The following is a 24,426-nucleotide window of genomic DNA, read 5'->3' as shown; positions in this document are numbered from 1 at the left end:
AAGGTGGGTTTGCATGTGGAAGGACAAGTGCAGACTTCCTTGCACACACAGGGATAGGGCTCTGAGCTTCTCCAAGCCCATGCAGAACAGCTTCCTGCCTGGGAGCACGGACCAGAAATCAGAGCTGAGCATCCTATTCTGGTCAGTATGTCCCAGAGCTCAGCACCCAAATCAGGGCAGGACCTATTTGTCTTTTGAACAATGTGTCTTTTGGGGTCTGTGTGGAAAGAACCCTGGGCCCCCTTCCAGACCCCTTGCCCAAGAGCAGAGTACAGGTTCCCAACTGGTCAGGGGTTCCCTGTTTCCACTCTTAGCTGGATCTTGGGTCCTCTCTAGTCCTTGGTGTGTGATGTTTGTGGGCCTAGGTCTACAGAGCTAGGGGGGGTGAAGTCTGTCAAGAGCTCTGTTGTGCTTTTAAATGAGTGGTAGGACGCTGGGCATAGCCTGTTGCCTGGGCAACCTTAGGTACGAAGTCTCACTCAACATCTGTGTCTTAGGACCAGTCAGTAGAGGGTGCTGGGATCTTATTTAAATAGTCTCTGTGTCTTAGAGCCTAGCAACAGGGGTTTCTGGGGTCCCGTGCAGCCTCTGTGTCTCAGACCTAGCTAGCAGGGGATGCTGGGGTCTCTGTCTCAGAACTGGCCAGCAGGGGCTGCTGAAGTCTAATGCAGCCTCTGTGTCTCAGACCTAGCCAGCAGGAGGTCCTGGGGTATTATGCATTTTCTGTGTCTCAGACTTAGCCAGCAGAGGGTGTTGGGGTCTCTGTCTCAGAACTGGCCAGCAGGGACCACTTGGGTCTCTGTTTCAGAACTGGCCAGCAGAGGGTGCTGGGGTCTTTGTCCCAGGGCTGACCAGCAGGGGCACCAAGGTCTCACTCAGTCTCTTGTCTCAGGCCTGCAGGTACGGCCATGTCCAGCACCTGGAACATCTGCTTTTCTATGGCGCAGACATGAGCGCACAGAACGCCTCAGGGAACACAGCCCTGCATATCTGCGCCCTCTACAATCAGGTCAGTGGCATGCACATCCCTCACCGTCACCCTGGGGTGCACTGGGCATTGGGTGGAGGGGCTGGTCTGGGTATCTCTCTGTGACCCTCACCTGTTGCCTTACTGAGAACCAGAGGCTGGTGAAGCTGTGAGCAGCCCCAGGTCACATTCCAGATCTACAGTCAGCCTTGTGCAATACCAATGACCAAGGTCGCTCATAGTTTAAAAGCCGGGGGTGGGGGGTGGGGGTGGGGGTGGGGGATGGGGTGGGGGGTGGGGTGCGGAACCTCCTGTTCCCTTGGCTGAGTGCCAGCTTCTTGGCCTCAGAGCCTGGCCCTTGGGTATCCCTTCACTCTCCTTTTCACTTGTGGTTAAGTGTGCATAACGAATGTGACTCTCATAAACAGTAGGCACATTCACAGTGCTGTGTGACCATCTCCACTACCCACCAGGACTTTTCATCTTCCCAGACTGAATCTCTGTCTCCCCAGGAAACACCGACTCCCAACCCCCCCCCCCTGAACCCCTAGTCCCCCATCCTGCTCTCTGCTTTAAGGACCTCTGAAGACTAGGATTTTGCAGGCGTTAGCCACCTATGCTGAGCTTCTTCCACTCAGCATCATGTTCTCATGGTCTAACCTGTGGTAAGGAGTGCCAGTCATTCTTCCTTCTGAAGTTTGCTTCCACACCGCTGCGGGATGGGCACCTTAGCTTACCTGCTCTCCCCTGGGTGGACATGTGGCTTGTTCTGCCTTTGGCAGTTGAGGTTTCATGTTGTCATGAACCCAGGTGTGCAGATGCAGGGTCTAGCCTCATCTTCTAACCTCCATGGGGACAAACTCCTAAGCAGAACTCAAGGTAAATGACACACTGGTGCCCCACACCCCTCTCCCAAGCTTCCATGTCAGACCCTGGTGGACTGTGTTGTTCTGGAATTCCTAAAGGCTGGGGTGGGGGGGTGGGGGGCATGGTCCCTGCTCTCTGGAAGGGAGACACCTTAGTGACTGGGACTTGGATCCTGGACTGTGAGTACCCTGAGCTGGATGTGGAGGGGAAATGAGAGACTGATGTCCCACGGGAGGGCTGAGCCTGGTGTTGCTCAAAGGATGTGGGTGGACTGCAGGGTCAGCCTCACCCAGCAGGGAAGCTACCACTGTCCTTGGTGCTCAAGGTCAGGTTGACATAGGGCAACCCTTACTGAAGACTTCTTTCTTTTTTTCTTCTCACATCATGAAACCTCAAGTCTGGGGCTAATGACCTGTGGACATGACCCCAGGCAGCCCGGCAGAGGGACTGGGGAACGACTCTCCCTCTTGAATGAAGGGATCTCAGTGGTGAGGCTCTGGTGAGCAGACCCTGGAGTGTGGCCTCAGTGAACACTGAGTTCTCTTCCACTCTCAGAGCCTATTGCTCTAGTGGACAATTCAGGCCTTAGCTCACATCCAAGTTTGTTCCCAGGCTGGCCCCAAGTCCACTCTACTTCTAGCCAGCAACTTTCCTGGATCCTTCACCCTTGAAAACTTCTACAAATCCTTCAAAACCCCACTCACATGGTCCATACCCAGTCAAGCCTCCTGGCTGAAGGATTTGTGTGTGTCATGCTCTTGATTAGGCTGATGGAGTCAGCGTTTCAGCTGGAGTGTCTCGCCGTGCTCCTGCCTTGCATGCAGAGTATATTCACAGTGCAGTCACCCCCGAGGCCACTGTGGAGCTGGCCGGGGGGAACCCTTGTTAAGTGTGGGAATACTCAGCTGCTTTAGAAAACACATCATGAGGCTTGGCTGGGTCTAGGAAAACATCTGCATCAACATCTGCTTTCTAATGATTGCCTGCTATGGGGAAACATGGCTTTATTTCACTCAGTATATTTCAAGCATATTTTAATCACAAAAAATATAGGAGATCACAGTTTCTGTCACTTAAAATAATTGTGGCCATGATGGTCTTTGAAAAGGAGGCTGCGGAATTTTATTAGGCAGCCTATGCTCTTGGCTAGATGAGAGACTGGTCCTCCTAGGGTTTCCTCCACAGAGCCCCCAGCCAGAGCTGTCGCCATTCCTAGGAGGAGCCCCAGATGGCCAAAGCTCCCAGGAAAACCCTTTTCCCATGTAATGTCAGTTAGAATAGAGGTAGCTGAAGGGACAGGTCATGGAAAGTGGCCATGTTGCAAGAAAGTTATTTGTCCAGTAAACAGGGATGGGGTGAGGAGTGGGGTGGGTCGGGGGAGGGGGTGATCTGGCCCGTAGGCTGTTGGCCATCTTTGGAGTAGAAGGCTCCACTATCTCTTTCTTGCACCTCATCTATAGATTTGTGCCTCCCCAGGGCTGGGTGACTTCCATCCTGCAGGCCAGTGAGTCTGAGCAAGGGTGGGATGAGTTGTCCAGTCTGCAAAGCTGTCCCCTCATGAGGGTAGCCTGCTGGCACCCAGCCTCAGACGGAATGCCTGTTCTCTGCAGCCTAGGACACTTCAGCCAAGGTGACGAATCTGTGGCATCTCCAAGGGATCCTGTGTTGGTTGATAGGCTCTGGAGCTACTGGCCACACAGTCCCTTGACACCATGACAAGGTGGGATGTCAGTGAGTGCACTAGAGTCTGTCCTCCCCTGGATGGGAACGGACTTCAGTCTGTCTCAGCCGTAGCTGTGTCTGAATTGTCTGAGTAAGCTGCTTCAGCCCAGCTCTGAGGGTCACAGTCTTGCATAACTTCCTGGAGCTCATGGGAGCTGTCTCAAGAGTGAAGGATAAGTCAGCCTTTAGCACCGCCCCTGGATAGTCCTCGGTCCTTTCTCCCCGTGTCACCATCTTGCTGGCATCTGTGCCCATGGCCCCTTGTCTACAGACAGGAGATATATGTGGCTGCACAGGCTTGGTTGTTGATAATAGAGACCACACCAGGGACATTCCACAGGAAGTGGTGTCATACTGTGCATGCTAAGGATGTGCCCCAGGGAGGGAGAGAATTCAGAAGGGCAAAATTCAGGGCAAGGAGAGATATGGCCTTCGGGGACATGGAATAGTGAGGAGGAGGCCTGACCCACTGGACTCTGCTGGGCATAACCTTGGAACCTGGTTGTGCAGTTTGGTAGCCTGAATGTCCTTTGGGTCCAGAGTTGCTAAGAGGCTAAAGCAGAAATCAAACATCTGTGATTCCCGGCATGGGGTGAGGACTCAGCCACTCGAGGCTGTAATGGCCGTGTTGAAGATAGTGATGGTATTGAAGATGATGTTCATGGAGAGTATGGTGGTGATGCTGGTGATGCTGTAGCTGTTGATGATGAGGTGATGGTGGTGGTGGTGGTGGTGATTATAGTGATAAAGATGCTATTATAGTGAAGTTAATGGGAATGATGATGCTGGTGATGATTGTGATGATAACAGTGATAGTAAAGTTGATGCTGATGGTGAGGTTGATGGTGATGCTGATGGTGATGATGGTATAGTGATGATGGTGGTAATGATGATTAGGGTGATAATGGTGGTAGTAGTGATGGCGTGGTGATACTACTGATAATGATCATCCTTAATGAGCCACTCCTCAGATCTGGAAGCCCCAGGTGTGTAGAATGCTATTCATGCTTTATCAATTTCATTAGGGTACTTCTAATAAAACACACTGTGATCAGAAGATTCTCTTTCCTCTCATGCAATCAACTAATTAGGGCTCTGATTGTAAGCTGCAAATTGGTTCTAATCTTTGGGCTCTCTCACCTCATGCTGGCTTCCCAAGAGCTCCAGAGGGAGAAAGCACCACCCTGGATAATGAGGGATCAGAGGAAGCTTAAATATCAAAGGTTACTACAGCAGCCTGGTTTGTCTAGAAGATAAATACACACATGCATGCACACACACATCCACACAGACACATAAACATGTATGCACTCACACATACATGCATATGCATGTGTACACACACATGCACAAGCACACAAGCATGCATATTACCTTTTGGTAATATGCCTCCTGTGTGTCAGAACAGGAATGTTTTCCATGTGTATCTCTGTGCCTTGTTGGTTTCTCATGGGACATGTGTCCACTTCCCTGGGGCCGTCTGAGGGCCATCATCCTCATAGGCATCATGGTTCTGGGTCTCTCAGAATGTACTTCTGTCTGTTACTGTAATAAAGCACTTTGACCAAAAGCAACTTTCAGAGAAATGGTTTTTTTGGGGGGGAGGGAGCTTACACTTCCAGGTCACAGTTCATCAGTGAGGAAAGTCAGGACAGGAAGTTGAAAGGAGACTATGGAGGAATGCTGCTTGTTGGCTCACTCAGGCCCATGCTTATCTGCCCTTCTTGTAGCCCAGGATCACCTTTCTAGGGAATAGTGCTGCCCACGTGGCTGATCCTTCCTATATTAATTAACAGTGAAGACACTCACCCACAGGCATTGCCACAGACTAGTCTGATCTGGGCAGTCTTTCAACTGTCACTCCCTTCTCAGCTGACTCTAGGCTGTGTCAAATTAACAGTTAAAGCTAACTAAGACAGGTGGCATCCATATAGTCTTTCCTCTGAGAGCCTCGCGGCTACACTGACCGGTGTGTGCGTCATACTGGTCAGCATATCCAGGTTAAGACGTGGTGAAGTTAGGCTTATATTCCACTCCCCTCAGCCTTTGGGGTCTGGATGGAACTCAGGGAATACAGGTAAAGCAGAAGCCTGGTGACCTGCAGCATGTGAAATAAGTGGTCTCAATTACCCTGGTCCTTTTTGGGAGACACACTATTAAAGGTTGTAGAGTCACCCTGGTGATGCCTCACAGTGGTGACACCTGATGTCTCTACCTGGTGGCCTCTTAGGAGACCCAGTCCCTATGCTCCTCCCTGCTCTGTAACTAGCATCCTTTTCTCTAGCGTTAGAGGCTGGGGTTCAGGTGACCTCCCTGACAGCCTGTGACCACAGCTTCCCTTCTCGTCACACCATGACTCAGCCTACTGACCACCTGCCTCATATCCACCTGATATGTCCTGTCCTCCTTTGAAGGCCATACAGGGACCTTCAGAACAGCCCACCTTGGGCTGACTGCTTCTTGTGCCCCCACTCCCAGCCATCCCAAGCTCACAGAGACCATGATCCTATGCTTCTGTGTCCCCAGGGACTGGCATGGCCATCGGCCATCGGCCTGTCCACTCTCCACGGGCATGGATGACTGAGATTTCTCAGTCTGTTCCTTCACTTGCAAAGTGGACAGGATAGTGGGTCCCACAGCGCATGGAGCCGGAGGCACACAGCCCATAGCTGAGTGCAGGGCGGCCTCGGAATGACTCCCCTCAGGGAAAAGACATATTTTCTCTGAAAATTTGCACCAAGAGAAAAACTGGCAGGGAAATGGCCCTTAGAAGATGAATACAAATTGCTTATGTATTCATACTGCATTGATTTTTATTTTAAAGGATGGAGACCTGCCAGCCTAGACTCACACCATCAAGGGAGTGAAGGGGACGGCTAAGCTCTGCTCTGGTGTCTCAGGGCTTTGTTCCTCCCGACCTGCAGACCGCCCCGTTTCTCACCAACCCTTTGTTGCTCTTCTCCTCACCCAGTTGAAGCAGCTTTTCCATGCACTTGCCCTTCCTTCTGTGGCATGGATCTCTGGCCACCCCAGCAAGGGGCTGTGCCAGGCATGTGAGGTGGAACAGCAAGGTATAGAACACATGTGTGTGTGCACAGGCGTGTACACACAGGTACATATGCATATGCACCCATGCACACACGTGTTGAAGTCTAACTGTTAGTAAGCCACAAAACCCCTGGCCCCCAGGTTCTGAAGTAGCTCACTGACTGGAACTGTTAACCAAGAATTTGGGGATCCTGCCAGGGTTGCCCTATGAATCAGAGAAATCAGGGCTCCACTCTTGGGACCTTCAGTTTCATTAACAAAAGAATGGAAGCTTCTATTCGAGTTTTGAAGAAAATCCCTAGAATAGGCAAGCTGTGAATCTCAGCAGTTACCTGGGGGAGCGTGGAGGAGAGAAGGGAAAAGCCACGCTTAGAGGACAAGCCGCTGCGTGGTGAGAGCAGAGAACAAGAGTGAGAGAGCCTGGTGTGCAAACAAACAAACAAACAAACAAACTAACAAACCACTTAGGCTCTGGCAAGCGTCCAAAAGAAAGAGACAGAGAAGAAGAAGAACGGGAAAGCTGTGTCTTTTTGAGGCCTGACTCTCAAAGGCGAGCAGACTCAACAGTCTCATGGCGGATCATAGGGACTGTGCTAGGCAGAGGGAATTCTGGGAAGGAAAAGTACAATATCTCATTGAAGGGATAATTATTCCTCCCATCTTTTTAGCATGGCTCGAGATTAACCTACCTTACTAGGAGTGCTTTTCTCTTCCCAGGGGTCACCCCTCCTTCTCAGGGGTCACCCCTCCTTTCTTGGGGTGTTCCCTCCTTCCTGGGGGGGGAATCTTTTTTGCCTGGAGGTGGCCCCTCCTCTATAGGGGTTGACCCTTAGCCAGACCATTGACCTGCCCAACTGGAATGTTAGGCCTCCACTCAGACCGGAGCTGCTGTGTCAGAATGCACTCTGCCTTTACAGCCTGGCCATCCTTGCAAGGCTGGGTTGGGCTCTGGGGTTAGTTTATATGGGTTCTGAAAACAGCCCCTTCAGGGTGAGTAGAAGGGTTTTCCGGGCTCCTTCCCATGTCCTACTGGGTGGGTAGGGATGACAATACCAGGGGAGGGTTTATTCTTCACCTTTTATGGGAATGCCAGGGACAATGTAGGTGCTCAATGTAGGACAATGAGGGGTTACAGGAGCCAGGGAGAGGTTGCCCAAGGCTGTCAATCTCGAGTTCTGATTGGGAAACAGGGGCTCTGAGTTGCTTTTGGAGCTGAGGATGTCTGGTGCAGAGAGCCCCAGGCACGTTCAGTTCCTGTGGAAACCTAAAGCCAGGCTTTCTGTCAGATCCCTTCTGGCTGCTGTGTGCTGTCCCTGGGTACGGCCCACCTGCCTCCTAGCCTGAACTGGCATGCTTTTCCTTTCCTTCTTTCGGTTTCCTTTCCTTTCCCCTCACCCCGACCTTCCCTTCACTCAAGCTCCGTTGGAGTTGGTGTCATTGCCCTAAAGATTTAGGTTGTAGATGACAGGGCCATGATGGGGCAGGCTGGCTGAGGCTTGGGCTCAGGATGCCTGGGGAGCCCTTGGGTCAGGCCAGGGCAGCCCTTCTGTGGCTTCTCATCCATGTAGCCCTCATCATCCTTCTTCTCTTGACGCACCCTTGGAGCCACACCCCCTCCCGCTCCCGTTAAGGGAACCTCAGCATGCGCACACCCTTTCCAGTTTTGGTGGCCACAGGAGGACCTCCTCCCAGCTCCCAGGGTCCTAGTGGTCGATGCATCTGGAGCACAAAGGGAAAACACCTGCTTCTCTGCAGAGTGTCATCACAAACAGAGTCTCCATCCTAGGCTGCACATCTGCCTGCTGGGCATCCCTGAGTGCAGACATTCAGGAATCTGCTTGGCGAGGGGTCTGCCCAGCTGCAACCCAATGGCAAACACTGGCTTAAATGAATCATTCAAGTATTTATTCCAAACTAGAGTTCAGCATTCTGAACACCTAACAGGGTCTGTTTAATCAGATAGCCATACACCCCACTGTGAAACTTTGCTCAGCAAGAACCAAGACACTATCACCATGGTCCCGTAACAACTCATTGCTAGGTTCAGTCCATGAGGGTCAAATGATAACTATGCCATCACCTAGGAATACACTAAGTGACCATGCCACTGCAGAAAGTCCTTCTTTATCAATACTGTCATCTCAGTCTTTTGTAGAATTGTTATTTTGTTTATGTGTGTGTGCATGCATGTGTGGCTACCTGTGAAGATCAGAGGAGAGCATTGAGTCCCTGGAGCTGGGACACTTAGACACAGTTATTAGTGGCCTGAAGTGGGTGCTGAGAACTGAATTTGTATCCTCTGCAAGAGAAGGAAGCACTCTTACCCACTAAGCCATCTCCCCGTGGTCTACCCTAAGTCTTTGTGTTGACAGCCACTCATCTGCAGTCTTCCTGGGAGCTTCCAAAGGTCAGAGACTTCTTAGTTGGCCCTAGGTGCAAATAAGTGGCCAGGGGTAGAGGCTCCTTTCCACTATAGAAACACTAAAATGTCCTCCTTCACTTTGCCAGCATTGAGACATGTGATCCTGAGCTATGAGCAAAGACCCACGGGCTTGCCTGGGTCCCATTCCTTCTCTGGACTTTTGAAATGTGATGAAACCTGGTTCCCCTGCTGGCCAGACCTTTGCCTTCCAGGAAGATTTGTTGGTGTTTGGTTTGTTTGTTTTGTTTTTGTTTTGTCCATTTGCCAAGTTCTACAGAACATTGAGAGCATTGAGTCCTGGGGGCTTGAGGATAGGCAGTTGTAGAGTTTTAGGCAGACCCTTGTGGATCTTGCAACTGCAGAATGTTCTAGAACACCCTTACCCTGCCTCAGAATGTTTACATGGTTCCCACAGTTTCTCTTTCTTTCTGTGTCTTGCCTCCAGTCACCTGTCACATGTTTAATAGATGTGGAACATCTGTAGAGTATTGTCAGGAGTAGAGCATGGGCAGGTGTGGTTTAAAATTTTATAGCTTCTGCCAAGGTGTTTTCAAAGCACCTCAGCTGACAGTGATGAGACTCCTTTATTTATCTTCTCTTTCTTGGTGTGTGTGTGTGTGTGTGTGTGTGTGTGTGTGTGTGTGTGTGTGTGTGTGTGTGTTTGAGACAGGGCCTCTCACTATCCTGAAACTTAGTAATTTGGACAGACTCCAAGGATCTGCTGCCTCAGTACTGAGATTGCATGTGTGTGCCACCCCAAAGCACACTTGTTTGCTGTTGTTGTTAAGATTACTTATTTTTCAGTTGTGTGCATCTCTGTGCGCACACATGCACATGCAGGCATGTGAGTACGGTACCCATGGAGGCCAGAAGAGGGCATCAGATCCGCTGGCGCTGTAGGTGTTCTTAAGCAGCCATGTGGGTTCTGGGAACCATGGTTCATCCCAGGAGCATCACCTGCTCTTAACTCTGAGGCATCTCTCCAGTCCCGGCACCTGACATCTTTATGTGGATTCCGGGGCTCAAACTCAGGTCCTCAGGCTTGCATGGCAGCAGCTTTCCCAGCTTTCCCATCCCCCTCTGTCTTTGCTCTCCCTGGAAACGCCACACCCACTTAACCTTTCAGGCACAGGCCCCAGACTTCCCATGAGCCTGAACTTGGCAGCATGTGTCTTGAGATAAAGTCCATGCCACCCTCTGACAAGTGGACTTCTTCTTTTCCATTTGCAGGACAGCTGTGCCAGAGTGCTGCTGTTTCGGGGTGGAAACAAGGAATTGAAAAACTACAACAGCCAGACACCATTTCAGGTAAAGAGAGCCACTGACTGCACCATGGCAGGCTACAGCTTAGAGGCAGCGCAGGGCCAATGCCTGCAGCTCCTGGGAGGAGGCTGCACTGCATTCCTGTTGCATGGCTGATGTGGTTCCATTTGCCTGCCCACATAGCCTGTGTCCTTTACACCAAAAACTGGGAATAATGTAGAGACTCATCTCTGCAGAAGGTTCTAGAAGGGCCATGAAGTAAGACCACTTCAAATTCTGCAGCTGTTGGAAAGTGCTGACTAAACTCAGAGTGCGAACTTGATGGGACGGGGACTTGCCACTCTCTGTGCCCTCCCTCTCTGCCATCCCAGAGTCCAGGAGAACAACCTCCACCGAACCTTGGCTTGCGACCTTCTGGGAACATGCAAATCAGTTCATAATTGCTCAAAATTAGGGGAAATGCATAGGACACAAAAGTTAACAACTTAACCATTTAAAAAGATTTGATAAAACCAATTTAGTGACTTTGAGGGCATTCTGAGTGTCACTGTGCCATTACTACTCCCTGGCTAAGAACTCTACCATCACCCCAAAAGGAGGTCGGGTCCCTCTGCCTGGTGCACTCCGTCCCTCCCTCAACCCTTAGGCAGCTGCTCATCCCCTTTCTGCCTGAATGGAGTCTTTCCTCCTGTGCGGTTCCTCCAACATGGGGCATGACAGTGTCATTGTGACTTCTTCAGTTGAGGGTGACATCTGATGTGCAGTTTGGCAAGCCACGTCTCCTCATTGTATCCCGCCGTGGCAGGTTTCACATGAAGCTCCCATGTTGAAAAGTGTAGGAAGACAGATGAAAGGGTTTTCTTGCTATATTGTCATACAGGATCAGAGGGTAGAGCCCTTTGCTGGTGACTAGGAACTCTGTAATCCCTGCATTCAACCTGTTCTAAAGCACCTGCTCAGCCAAGAGACCAGTCAGTGGTGACGCCATGTGGCACTGGGGTGATATCATGATTCTAGAAGCTGTGGTTTGCTGGAAAATGTAGAAAGTCTTCCAGGCCATTCTAGGCCCCCTTTCTCCAGGGTTTTGGAATGTCCTTCCTGGTTGAGGGGTTCAGTGCGGCCCTGTGCTATTGGTATCATGTACAATCGTTTTAAGAGTAAGGTTGACTTGTCTTCTTCTCTAGGGACCTTCCTCTTTGTGGGATGTCATAAGCAGCGTCCTGAGATAATCCACTGTAGTCTCCCTAGGTGTGTCACACATGGTATCAGCTAGCCTTGGCAACGTCCACAAGGGACTGAACCTGGACACACACATGCCCATGTGTGGCTGTTCTCCAGGAGTTGCTATGTGTAAAGCTAGCCAGCCAGGATTCTGATTAGCCTGTCCCCACTAGGAGCTATGGCCGAGGGGTCCCCTTCCTGTCATCTCAGAGGTGGCTCCAGCATAGTTGACTTTATAACTGGTAATTGTGGTCATTCCAGCCTCCAGCCCTGAGGGGGAAGGCTGGAAACCCCGGCCTTGATCTAGAGTTTTAGGCTTGTGTCCCTACACCAGCCTCAGCCTTGGAGAGACCATGAACTAAGTTAGTCTGTCTCATTATCATATTTTTATATAGAGAAACCCAAGAGGTGTTAAGAGCTCTGTTCTGTGAATGGAGGTAAAGGCCAAATATGAGATGTGTGGTGGTGGTGATGTGTGTATGGTGTGTGTATGGTGTGTGATGTGTATGGTGTGTGTATGGTGTGTGTAAGGTGTGTGTGTGGTGGTGGTGATGTGTGTATGGTATGTGTATGATGTGTGTATGGTGTGTGTATGGTGTGTGGTGTGTATGGTGTGTGTATGGTGTGTGGTGTGTATGGTGTGTGTATGGTGTGTGTAAGGTGTGTGTGTGGTGTAGTGGTGTGTGTATGGTATGTATATAGTATGTGTATGGTGTATGTGTGTGTGTATGTGTGTACACATGGTCATGTGCAGGTTCAGTACATATTATCTGCCTTGTATTTTGAGACAGGGTCTCCCACTTGATCTTGAACCTGGGCTTAGGCTGTCTGCCCCTTATTGCTGGGCTTGCAGGCACTTGTATTCCTACCCCAGCTTCTTAAAAAGTGGGGTCTTTAGATCAACTGGAACCCTAACTTGAGAGTCATCATCTCCCAAGCCCTGAAATATATATTTCTTGCTGTACATCACAGCAGCACAGGGTCTGGAGTCAGGCGAGATTGTGGCAGCCTGAGGAAAGTATCACTGTCCCTGCTGGCTGGCAGCTTGCTGTCCCCGCCAAGGGCATGTGGCTGGGGAAGCCGCTCATTTCTAAGTCTCTGCTCTCCAAAGTTCTGTGAGTCTTATTTGGGATTCGGGCTCTGTGTTCCCATAGAAACAGGAGAGTTGAAGTTGTATTTCTAGACGAAGGACAGGAGCCTGAACTACCTAAAATGTGACTGGCAGACGATACATATTTATGATGGAAAGAAATCCAGGTTGAATCTGCCATCTTGGCCAGGCCAATTCGCACTACACTTCAAGTGACAGCCACTTGTGGGTGATGCTGCTTGCAGGTATTGGGGTAGATGAGACCCAGCCAGGCTATATCCTCTCCTACTAAGAGCACATCAGGCAGACAGGTAGCCAGCAGATAAACACATACTGTACTGTGTCAGGTCTGCTAAACACAAGAGAAGCAAAGCATGGTGGGAAAGCAGAGTGAAATGGAGGCAGGTGTCCATTTATGTCTTTCATGATATCAGAGCAGAGGCCAGGAGAGAGGAAGGGAGGGAAGGAAGGAGGGGCCTCTTGAGTCTCTGATAGAAGGGGTCTGGAGCTGCTGGTTTGTGCAAAGGCCCTGGGGTCAACATATGCCTGGTGGGCTTTTGGAGCAGCAATACCGGCCAGCTGGGGAGAATGCAAAGACCAGCACCTGTGATTGGAAATGATAGGGCCCATAAGCCTTGGCAGGGGCTTTGGATCTGATTCTGTGTGCATGGCCAGCAGAGCAGAAGAAGGTTCTGGATGGAAATCAATAATTCATTGTGAGAGCCAGTCACCATGCCACATGATCTGCAGTATGGATGAGATCTTAGACCGCAGATGAGTTGTCTGGGCTCTGAGACACAGTGTACACCCGCTGTCAGAGTATGAGACACCGGACAGTGGAATCTGAATTTTGGGAAGTGAGACCCCCAGATCCGAGTCCCATTGCCTTGTGTCTCAAGTGCTCGGGGGACCTGGAAATCATTCTAGAAGTTGACACCTGTACTGCTTAATCATGGTCAGCAACTTGATCAGGATCTCACCTAGGAGACAAATCTCTGGGCATGTCTGAAGCAGCATCTAAATGGGGTTAATCCTAAATGGGGAGAATCATCCCATTATCTGGGGTTCCAGACTGAATAAAATGGAGTGATTTGAGACGATGTTCACCTCTCTCTGCTTCCTGACACAGACACAGTGTGTCCAGACACCCCACTCTCCTGCCGCCATGCCTTTCCCATCGTGATTCCTCAAGTTGCTGTGTCAGGTGTGTCACAGCGATGAGATAAGTAAGACACTACATTTGTACTCACAGATGTCCTCTTCCCACTCTCTTCACCCCCTCTCTCACTTTAACCACCCAGGACTTACCCCAAGCACACCAAACACATCCATGGCCCGGGACCGATACGTGGTCCGGCACCTTTGTAAAGAGAGCCCACCTGCAGTATCCTACCCCAGCAGGAGCATCCGAGGCAGTCCCATGTTGAGAACTAGTTGACATCATATACAGTTTCCTGTTTATATATTAATACTTCACACTGAGGATGGGGACAGATAGCTGAGGATAGCCCATTGAGGAGGCCAGAAGGAAGACTGGACAGCAGAAGCAAAGATGCTGAGTGAGAACAAAGACAATTTGGGACATGGAAGGGACGTTCCAAATTGTCATGACCTGATGACATGATTGTCATGTCATCATGATCTGATGTCATGATCCTCAGTGTGGTAGGAATGGGTATGACCTCCGTGAGAAGCAGCGTTCAAGGTTCTCCAGAGGACGTCTAAAAAGAGACAACAGTGTCTGGAGGGAGGTCAAGATCAGTGCAGAGCTGACTGAGGAGTAACCAGGTCCAGGGTCTGAACATGGATTTCCAGAAGAAGAAGAAACGTGCAGAGACCTCTCAGGACAGTGCCCAAGAGGAAGGGCATGAGGCCTGCCGCTGGAAGGGTCTCCAGAACACCAGTTTAATATCCGAGAGATGTTGTAGCAGAGTGAAGTTCTCTAAGGGCCCGGAGCTCATAAAGGGCATCTTGAAGGCTTGTAGGGAAACCTCAGTTTCAGAGAAGAGTTGGGTCAGACACTTTGGGAAAAGCAGTGAAGGCTGTCATCCTTCCCCTTGTACATGGGAGCTGTCCCATGTGACTAGCACACATTCTCACAAGGACCATGCCCGGGGCTGCTGCAGGCAGTGCCCTAACGAGGGATTAGATTGTTAGCACAATCCTGAGCTAGCGGGGACCCAGCAGTGGGGGAGCCTTGAGGAAGAAGGTGATCTATCAGGAATGACACCGGACAGAAGGAGCCTATCTGTGGGTTTGCACTGGAGGAGCTTGTACTGCACAGGTGACACCTGTCAGAGCCCAGCAGTAACTGTAGGCAGGCAGGCAGGCAGATGTTAAAATATGGCCACTGCTCCCTGGAGGGTTGTCTACTCAGTGTACTTACAGGGGACCATCTGCCCGGCTGTGGCAGATGTAGGTAACGCCCCATGGTGATTAACCAAAGCTGGACATATTTATTCGTGGCTGTGGAAAATGATCGAAGCCCATGTCTTCCTAAGTTATGTCTAAGCAGACGTAGCCAAGGAGGACCACCAGCTACTTTTTCTGTACGCTTGGGCAAAAGCCACTGTGAAACATGGTCAGCACACGTGTGGCGTGAGGGACAGGAATGGGTGGCTTATAACCGGTGTGGAAGATTGACTTCTTTCAACCAGCTCCCTGGATGTGGGACAGGAATGAAAGTCAAAATTTGATTTTGGGTTTTGAAAAATAATCTCTCACGTTTCCTTTTCCCACCCATACATAATCTCATCTGTGTTGCTGAAGAGCAGATAGCTTTAGGTTCTTCCCAGGGGTCTGGGCTGCCACCCCTCTGGCCCAGTCATCTCTGATGCTCCTCAGCCCTACCCCAGCTTTCCAGGAGGTCTGGGTTCCTGGTCAGTCCTCAGGCATCTCTTGCACCCTGAGAGGAATACCGCAGCCTCTCCAGGTCTCTGGGGTCTCAGAATCACCACGTGGTGTTCGTGCTATAGTGTTATCAGCCCAAACCCAGATGCCAACACCAAGCCTGTCCCCTAGCCACATTCCTCCTGGACCTGAATACGTCAAAGTGAACCACCAGCTTCCTCTGCCCAGTTCCCTGGGCGTGACTCTGACATCCTCACAGCTAAGCCCCTGTTTATCAATGAGCTTCATAACTCTCCCTGGCCCCACTGTCTCCAGGGATAAGGGCTCTTCAAGTCAGGTGACTGCTTGAGCATGGAGGGAGTCTGGAACTCTGCAGCCAAGTGAGACTCCATGCCCCACTCCCACCTGGCCAGGGAAATTCCTATCTCCTTCAGATTCACCTCCGCAGGAGCCTACTGCTTGCTATACACATTTGTGGGGGAGGTTATAAATAGTCCCCGACTCAGCCTCTTCAGCTGACGCACAGCTGTGTCTTCTTCCATCTATGTGATTTTGGTGACCAGGACCCTTAGAAAAGGAAACTGGGCAGACAGTTACTGGGTAATGAACTGCCTGCTGACAGTTTCATGTAGTTTTTCATGCATACCACTAGGGGGCGGTGCGCGCATAGGGCACCTTGGTACCAGGTGTACAAGAGAATTGCTTGTAAAATGCAATTGATAAGAGTCGTGGTTGGTCTAGATTCTTAGCTTGATGGGTTTTAGGATCAGCTAAGAAACACCTCTGGTGTTTATAAAGGCATTTCAAGAGGGTTTTTTTCCCTTGTTTTTTAATTTTTTTTGGTGTGTGTGTGTGTGTGTGTGTGTGTGCGTGCGCGCGCGCATACACAGCCACTGTACATGAAGAGACAGAAAGCAGAGTCCGTTCTCTATTGGTAGCCTGTCAACTTATTTCTCGATACAAGTTTTCACTGAATCTGGAGCTCACAGATCTGGTGAGCCTGGCTGACTAGGGAGCCCCAGGGATTATCCATCCCTACTTCCCAGCACTGTGATTAAATGTGTGCAGCCCTGCCCTGTGCCTGACTTTTTACATGGGTCGGGGGAACGGAACTCTGTTCCCCAGACATGTACAAAAGGTTCTTTATCCACTGAGCCATCTCCTCAGCCCCTCTAGAGAGGTTTAACTGCAGAACAAGACCCTGAACGTGGGCAGCGCCATCTCACGAGCTGGCATCCAGGGTTGAATAACAAAGAGAAAGTGAGCTGGGTACTAGCAGTCATCTCTCTGCTTCCCACTATGGGTGCCACGTGACCAGATGCCCCACCACGATGGATGGTACCCTGGAGTTGTGAGCCTAAGTTAGCCCTTGCCTCACCTTGCTTCATTTTTATAAAAACATATTTATTTACTTATTTGTGTGTATATACATGGGTGTGAGCATGGAGGTTAGAGGGCAACTCATAGGACTCCTTCCACTGTGTGGGTCCCAAGGGTTGGTGCACATTTATTTGGTGGGCAGCCTCATCCACTGAGCCATCTCTCTGGTCGTCAGTTGTTTTTATTAATTATTTTGTCCCAAGATTGAGAAAAGTCATTAATATACCCCCATAGTAGGAGATGTTAGAATGGGGCCCTCACTAGACACCAGATATGTGCCCAGGAGCCTGAGGTTCTGCACAATTTGACTGTCACGGAGATGTTGGACATTCCATCTCTACCAAAACCACAGTGTGCCATCAGCCTCAGTCTCTCTAGAGGCAGAAGGGCCTGTGGGAGACACAATATGGCACCTGGGTCTCCATTCATTCCTGCCTCACAGGTTGACCTGGGATATTGCTTATGAAGTTTAAACATGCAGAGGTCCCAGGTCACACCAGAGTAGCCAGCCCTTGGCTCCCTCTGTGGTCCACAGAGGAGGACACTCAATGGATCTCATCCTCCTCCTCCTTCCCTGCTTCTGATACTTTCCAGAATGTTCCTGCATGACTTTAACAGAGTGGTGGTGGTGGTGGTAGTGGTGGTGGTGGTGTGTGTGTGTGTACCACGGTGAGTGCTGCAGGTTCACAGCCCTAACCACCACACCCAGAACAGGTTGTGTGGCATCCAGCCAAGAAGCAGAATGCTTACTACTCTTTCTCCTTTCTAACAAACCCCTGGGAAGGTGTTGCTCACAGGTAGAATGGACCTTTTCGCCTCAGTTAACCAGATCTGGAAACTCCCTGACAGGTGTGCTGAGGTCCCTCTCCATGTGATTGTTCTAGACCCTGTCAAGTTGACAAGCGGTGAGCACTGAAGAGACACCTTGAGTCTTTGCACAGGCATAGCTCTCTGTTAGCTCATGTCCCCAAGAACTAGTTACTCTTGGGACTGTGGTGGGCAGTGACACTTGTGGGCAGCTGGTTCCTCTGCTCCCTTTGTCCAGAGCAGGTTGTATGCACCAATAGGATAGACTGAACCCAAAGCTAACACAGTTGTCCATCTGGGCCCTGTCCAGGGTTCATCTTGGGGAGACTTTTCATGCACTCTTGGCAAGATCACTCACTGAGATCTCTGTGGAGTCAGGGAGGCCTGTGGGGTCATGTGGAAGATATGGCACTGGTTCTCTTAATAGATTTTCATGTGCCCCCTTCACCATGGCTAGTCTTCCTGGGAGGGCAGAATGCAGCCATAGGCCCATGCCCACTTCTGCAGACACACAGAGCATTGATCCCGCCAGTCACTCCTCCTCTGTGAGGAGGAGTCTTAGCATGCCTGGGCAGTGAGTGACTTGCCTGGAGCAGAGCTCTGGTGGAAGGAGAGATGCTGGGGCTATGGATTCAAGTCTTCCCAGAGGAGAGCGACAGCTGACAAGGACCCTGCAGGAAAGGCCATGCCAATCAGGAAATCCCGAGACAGCAAGGAACAGTGGCAGCGTCTTCTGAGAAAGAATGCAGTTCGCACAGAAGTCCAGTGTTGAGGAAGGCACATAACTCGCCCTATGCAGGGCCATGTGCCACCACCATTGCTGTGTCTCTAGTGTCTTGTCTCTACATGGGCACACCCTGTGATGCTTGTTGTGGGAGCCCTGGCTAGTGCTTGCTGCTCCTCCAACCTGCACCAGCTTAGAAGGAGCTCTTCACACTGGGGAGAGTCACTGGCTTACATCATGGTTGCTAATGTAGATGGGAAAAAAATTTTAAATCCATTGCTTCAAAACTATTTGATAAAAAATAAAGCTGGGGTTGGGGTAGCCTGCACTTATAATCCAAATACTGGGGAGGCAGAGGCAGGAAGATTCCTAGGGCTCGATGCCATGCCAGCGTAACATACTTAGTGAGTTCCAGGCCTTTAAAAAGAGGGCTTAGGCAGCGAGATGGCTCACTGGTTAAGAGCATCAGTTCCCAGCATTCATAGAGCAACTCACAACTGTCTACAACTGTCTGTAACTCCAGCTCCAGGGGATGAGATGTTCTCCTTTGCACTCTGCAGCTCCTGCACACATACTACACACACACACACACACACACACACACAGAGAGAGAGAGAGAGAGAGAGAGAGAGAGAGAGAAACACACATAAAAATATGAATGGCTGCCCCCCGAGGGAAGACATGGTCCTCTAAGGTGTATGTGCATGTGCCCATATGTACTCTACACACCTGTGCCCCCACACAAGCATACACACATAGATGTTCAGTAGTGTATGAGACGGTCTTTGCTTGTGAGCCTTCCCCATTTTTATTAACATTTTGAGAGTACACCTCAGAGGTTTGGTATTTAAGAAATGGTATTTATTCAAGAGAGAGAAATCTCAGCCAGCCATGACATTAATAAGGACAAATTGATCTCAATTAGTGAGAGATAGCAGCAGTGGGATTAGGAGGGGTCTGTTCCCTGCTGGTTTCAGGGACAAAGGATAGTCCCTAGAGGATATGAATCTCGGGACACCTGTGCCCGATAACTTCAAGTAACTCTGTACTTTATTTGAAGCTCTTCACAGAAAATGAGCAGGAGCTGACCATGCAAGTTTAGCACCATGGGAGAACTCCTACCAGGAGCAGGGTACACACTTGTTATCCCAGCCTTCAGGAGGCAGAGGCAGGAGACTGTGTAAGTTTGAGGACAGTCTAGTATACATAGCCAGTTCCAAGCTGGCAAGTTTCCAAGGCGTCTGAGCCTCAGCACCGACATGAGACACCAGGAGTGGTGGCTCATACTTATAACCCCAGTGCTAGGAAGGCAGAGACAGAAGGAGCCCTTGGGGCTTCCTGACCAGCAGGCCTTGCCTGGTCAGTGAGGCCCAGGTCCCTGGATGTGGTGGTGTGAATGGGAAATGTCTCCCCAGCTGGCTCAGGCTTGGAACACTTGGTTCCCAGTTGGTGGTGCTGTTGGGGGAGGTTTAGGAGGTGCAGCCTTGCACATCATTAGGATTAGGCTTTGAGAGTTTAGAGCCTTCTAGTTTACTCTCCCTGCTCCTGGCTTACAGTTAAAGGTGTGAACTCTCAGCTTCCCGCCCCTGCCACCGTGCTTTCTGCTTTCTGCCATGCTGCTCTGTCAAGACCCATAAGCCAAAATAAACTCCTCCTTTTATAAGTTGCCTCATGTCTTAGTCAGGGTTTCTATTCCTGCATAAACATCATGACCAAGAAGCAAGTTGGGGAGGAAAGGGTTTATTCAGCTTACATTTCCACACTGTTATTCCTCACCAAAGGAAGTCAGGACTGGAACTCAAGCAGGTCAGGAAGCAGGAGCTGATGTTACCTACTGGCTTGCTTCCCCTGGCTTGCTCAGCTTACTTTCTTATAGAACCCAAGACTATCAGCCCAGGGATGGCACCACCCACAAGGGGCCCTCCCCCCCTTAATCACTAATTGAGAAAATGCCTTACAGCTGGATCTCACGGAGGCACTTACCCAACTGAAGCTCTTTTCTCTGTGATAACTCCAGCCTGTGTCAAGTTGGCACACAAAACCAGTCAGTACACCTCCGTCCTGTTTTATCACAGCAAGGAAAAACATCTAAGATGCAGGGAGAGACCCTGTCTCAAAAAAGCAATGTCTGTGGCTCCTAAAGAACGACAAAGTTGTTCTCTGGCCTCCACATGCACACACATGAATGCATACACACATACATGTGTCCTTACAAATAGGAACATGTACACATATCTACACAAACTATTCCTTCAAAGCTATAAGGTACCTATAACAAACAACTCCTTCTGCTCCCAGTTTTATGGGGATTGACACACGATACAGCTGCTTTCTGGGAAGGCGTCATTCAGGGTGAATCCGATTATTCATCTGTGAAGTGTAGTTGGCTCCTCAGCTCGGACCTGGCACAGACTATGAGTGTTTGTTGGCTACACGAGTGGAAAATAGTAAGTTACTGGCATCTAAGCTCTAGAGATGACTTGATTTCAAGGCAACAGTTTTGGTCTGTGCTTTTCACGGGGTGGTACTGCAAGGTCTGGAAGCACAGTCAGGGACATTGTAAGGAGGCCCCTGGCTCCTGGTAACATACCCCTAAGGATCCTCAGGGCCTGGCTGCCTCTTAGCTGCCCCTGCCATGATTTTTATTTCATGCTTAGAGAGATGGATTCTCCTGAGCCTGCCCCTGCCCTCAGTTCAGGGCCTGGTGCTCTGAGCCCTGACTAGAGGCACAGTTGAGGTCCGTGTGAAGCAGACCCCTGTGTGCCTAGGAGTAGTCTGGAATGTTGGTGACATGGGTCTCCTGAGGCCTGGATGGCCTCTCAGTTTGCTTCCCTCACAGAAATGCCAGGTGCTGCAGGCAGTCCTGAAGACCCCCACAGCCCCTTTGCTTTCTCTCTGTCAGAGAGAACTCACAGCAGAGGAGCCAGGGTAAGGTGTGGGGGGTGTCGAGATAAAAGCAGTGGGTTTGGAAATTGATATTTCCTGCATCTCCAGGTAGGGGTGACCCAGACGGGTGCTTCCTTCAGACCTCTGATGGATGGGTTTAGGGTCTGTGGAGCCAGTCCCTGCCACGTGAAGAGCAGAGTGTCTCCAGGGAGACATCTGCACAACAATACCTCTTCCAAGAACACGCCAGTTTGGGTTGAATAAGATGTCTCACCCATTGCCAGGGGAAGATGCAGAGCCATGGGGAAGGAAGGGCTTGTGGAGATGCTGTTGAAGATTGCTCAGAGTCCCTTTTAGGAGTTCCTCCAGAACATTTGTTATGCTAATTTTGGACTGCAGGGATGATGCAGGCGTGAAGTGGATGGTGTTTTTCATTCTTTTTGTAAAACATTATAAGGGTGGTTTTTCACTCCAGAAATGTAACAAACATAACGGGGTTGTCGATAACAAGAATCCATGCAAGAAAGATGGCCTGGGGTTGGGATGTGGCTCATGCTTGCCTGGGATGCCACAGGCTCTGTCCCTATGCTGTCACATGCCTATAATCCCCAAATTCAGGAGGCAGGGGTAGGTAGGAGGATCAGGAGTTCAGAGTTTGGGGCCAGGCTGGGCCACCTGAGACCCTGTCTCAGACCAATCAAAAGAAAATCAAAATAGATATTCGGGTAACAGGTAGGCACTTGGAAAGCAGCAGACCTCACTGGTGGGAAGAGACAGGAAGGCAGGCTCCTGCCATCAGCCTGGAGGCGAGGCAGGCCTTTCAGAGTTGTGCTTTTCCTTGGTAACATGTCTGTGCCATTGAGACACCGCATCTCCATTTGAGCGAGCGGCTCACCCTGCTGACCCACTGATGGCACAGGAATAGCGGGTAGAGTTAGATGGATACATGTCTTTTCAGTCGCCCTTGGCCTGATGTGGCATGGCTACCCAGTGGTCCCGGGCCTGAGCTGAGGGGAGATACCTCCCTGTGGTATCCCAGCTTTATCTAGGTGTCTCCCATTTCATTGCTCAGTGGCTTGGGGCCTGGGTACATCCACAGCACAGCTATCATGGTGTCAGAGCCATCTGAACACATCCCAAATATATAAATACATAAAATATAAATATATAAAATATAAATATATGAAAACATCCTTGGACTGTTCTAGACACTTCACAGACATGAGTCTTACCACCTGTGGCCGTGTTAAACATCTTCTCTAGGAAATGTTCTGTATTTACAAAGGGTATGGGTTGGATTGGCTCATAGCGTAGAGACTGGAAAGGCCAACAGAAGCTGTCTGCACGCTTTGCTCTGTGTTGAAAGGCTGAGGAAGTGAGAGTCTAACTTCAGCAGAGGTTGGTGGCTGTAGCAGCAACAGCAGTGGTAGACAAATCTAGAAAAGAAAGAAGAGAAAAGAAGAAAAGAGAAGAGGAGAGAAGCAGAGAGAAGGAGGAAGAGGAGAGAAGGAGGAGAGGAGAAGAGAGGAAGGGTAGTGGAGAGTGGGATAGTGGAGGAGAGGGAAGGAGAGGAAAGGGGAGGAGAGGGAAGAGAGGCATAGGCCACCTGCCTTTTCCATAGACCTCTTGATATCAGGACTTCCTGGTGTTTTCTGTTGGAGGATGCCACCCAAGTTGAGGGAGGGTCTTCCCCATTCAGCTCAACATTTCTGGAAATATCCTCACAGACATACCTAAGTTGAAATGAAGAGTAACCACCATAGCGAGGAAACAGAGCTGAAGCCGGGTGGTGGTGCAGCCTGCAACCCTAGTGCTTGGGAGGTGGGGGCAGGAAGGTCAGGCAGGCATTCAGGGTTATTCTCTACTACATAGTGATGCCAGGTGGCCAGGGGTGGGGATGGTGTAGCTGGAATGACACCAAGGCAGTATGCTTTTATAATAATAACTGACACCACTTGTGTTAGTCTGTGCAGACTTGCATGGTAACAAATATCTCCATAATTCCAGTGGCTCCACATACTTGGCAGTGATGTCTCCAAGTAGGCTGTAGCTTTTCTGCAGAGGTGCAGAGCACAGGCAGTCAGTGGGGAAGAGGAGACCCTAGGAGTCCAAGCACATAGACAGGACTGCCTTATGGTGGCTATAATTGAGAGATTTCCTGTGTCTAAAGTGACCATCACCGGTATAGAGCAGCCATTGCTGTGACCTGTGGCATCTGAGCTACAATGGCCACACACAGCAGGTGTGGCTTGGAAATTGCATAGTCAGCTGCGCCCACTGGCTTTCTATATTGCAGTGTGACATTGTTGACTTAATTGGATTAATGCACACCCTCATTGAGGTGAACCTTTGGGCATGTCGTGAGCAAGTTCATGCCCAGGGGTCTTCATACTGTTCTGCAGGCACAGTCTCTGGTCACCACACAGGGATCAAGTATTGTGCATGGATGCCAGTTCTTGATGTCATCCCAGGCATGATGAAAGAGATGATAAGGCCTCGCTCACACACAGTTCCGTGGAATTCAAGGCTCCTCCAGCCCTCTGCTCCTGTGTATCCTGAGCCTCAGGGAACACTGGAGAATGTCAGCGCTGGGTTCTGATCTGTTCACTGTGGTGTCTGCCCACCCTCCCAGGGGAGAGTCCTGCATAACTTTGGAGCCACTCTGTCCCATTCTTCAGGGTGTACCCCCTTGCGATTGAATCCTCTCTCTCTGTCCCAAGTTCAGTGTGTGTCTTGGGGGTTGAAGGTGCCGTCGGCGGCGTCATCATGGGTCAGGTCAGGGACTCGTCCTTGTCCACGAGGACTGCCTACTCTTGTCAGTGCGTGAGCCCTGACACAACTGCCTAGTCTTGTTCTAGCTTTCTTCCCTTGGTTCTGACTCTGCCTCTGGGTCCTATTGGAGGGAACTGACTCCTCCGGAGGGAGACCCAGCCCCCAGCCATCTTTCTCTTCTCTAGGCCCCTGGAAAACTGCCTCATGTTCTGGATAGATGCAAGGAGGCTCTTGCCGCGTCATTCCCCAGGAGGCCCTTTCTGGGGGTGAGGTTGCCTTGGCAACCACACTCAGCAGCCCTCCTTTGGTGCCTTGTGGGCCCCTGGAGTCTATTCCTTCCTCAATCAACCTTCACTGGTTGACCTGAAGTGGCCTTCTCTCGGTCTGAGAGTCTGTCCTTCTAGACC

At 50.4% G+C, this 24,426-nt stretch overlaps 1 protein-coding gene across 1 annotated transcript in view; it reads left to right on the top strand.

Moving 5' to 3' along the window:
- The window catches only part of Shank2 (SH3 and multiple ankyrin repeat domains 2), a 391,984-nt gene that overhangs the window by 52,515 nt on the left and 315,043 nt on the right, over positions 1 to 24,426 (top strand). The window contains exons 7-8 of the mRNA XM_052194528.1: positions 893 to 1,009; positions 10,257 to 10,334. Coding sequence (XP_052050488.1) covers positions 893 to 1,009; positions 10,257 to 10,334 — 195 coding nt within the window. The remainder of the gene's footprint in view (positions 1 to 892; positions 1,010 to 10,256; positions 10,335 to 24,426) is intronic.

Source organism: Apodemus sylvaticus, chromosome 1 (assembly GCF_947179515.1).
Source record: "Apodemus sylvaticus chromosome 1, mApoSyl1.1, whole genome shotgun sequence".
Lineage (NCBI taxonomy): Eukaryota > Metazoa > Chordata > Mammalia > Rodentia > Muridae > Apodemus > Apodemus sylvaticus.
The sequence above is the reverse complement of the archived record's forward strand: the minus strand, read 5'-3'. Positions and strand labels throughout refer to the sequence as shown.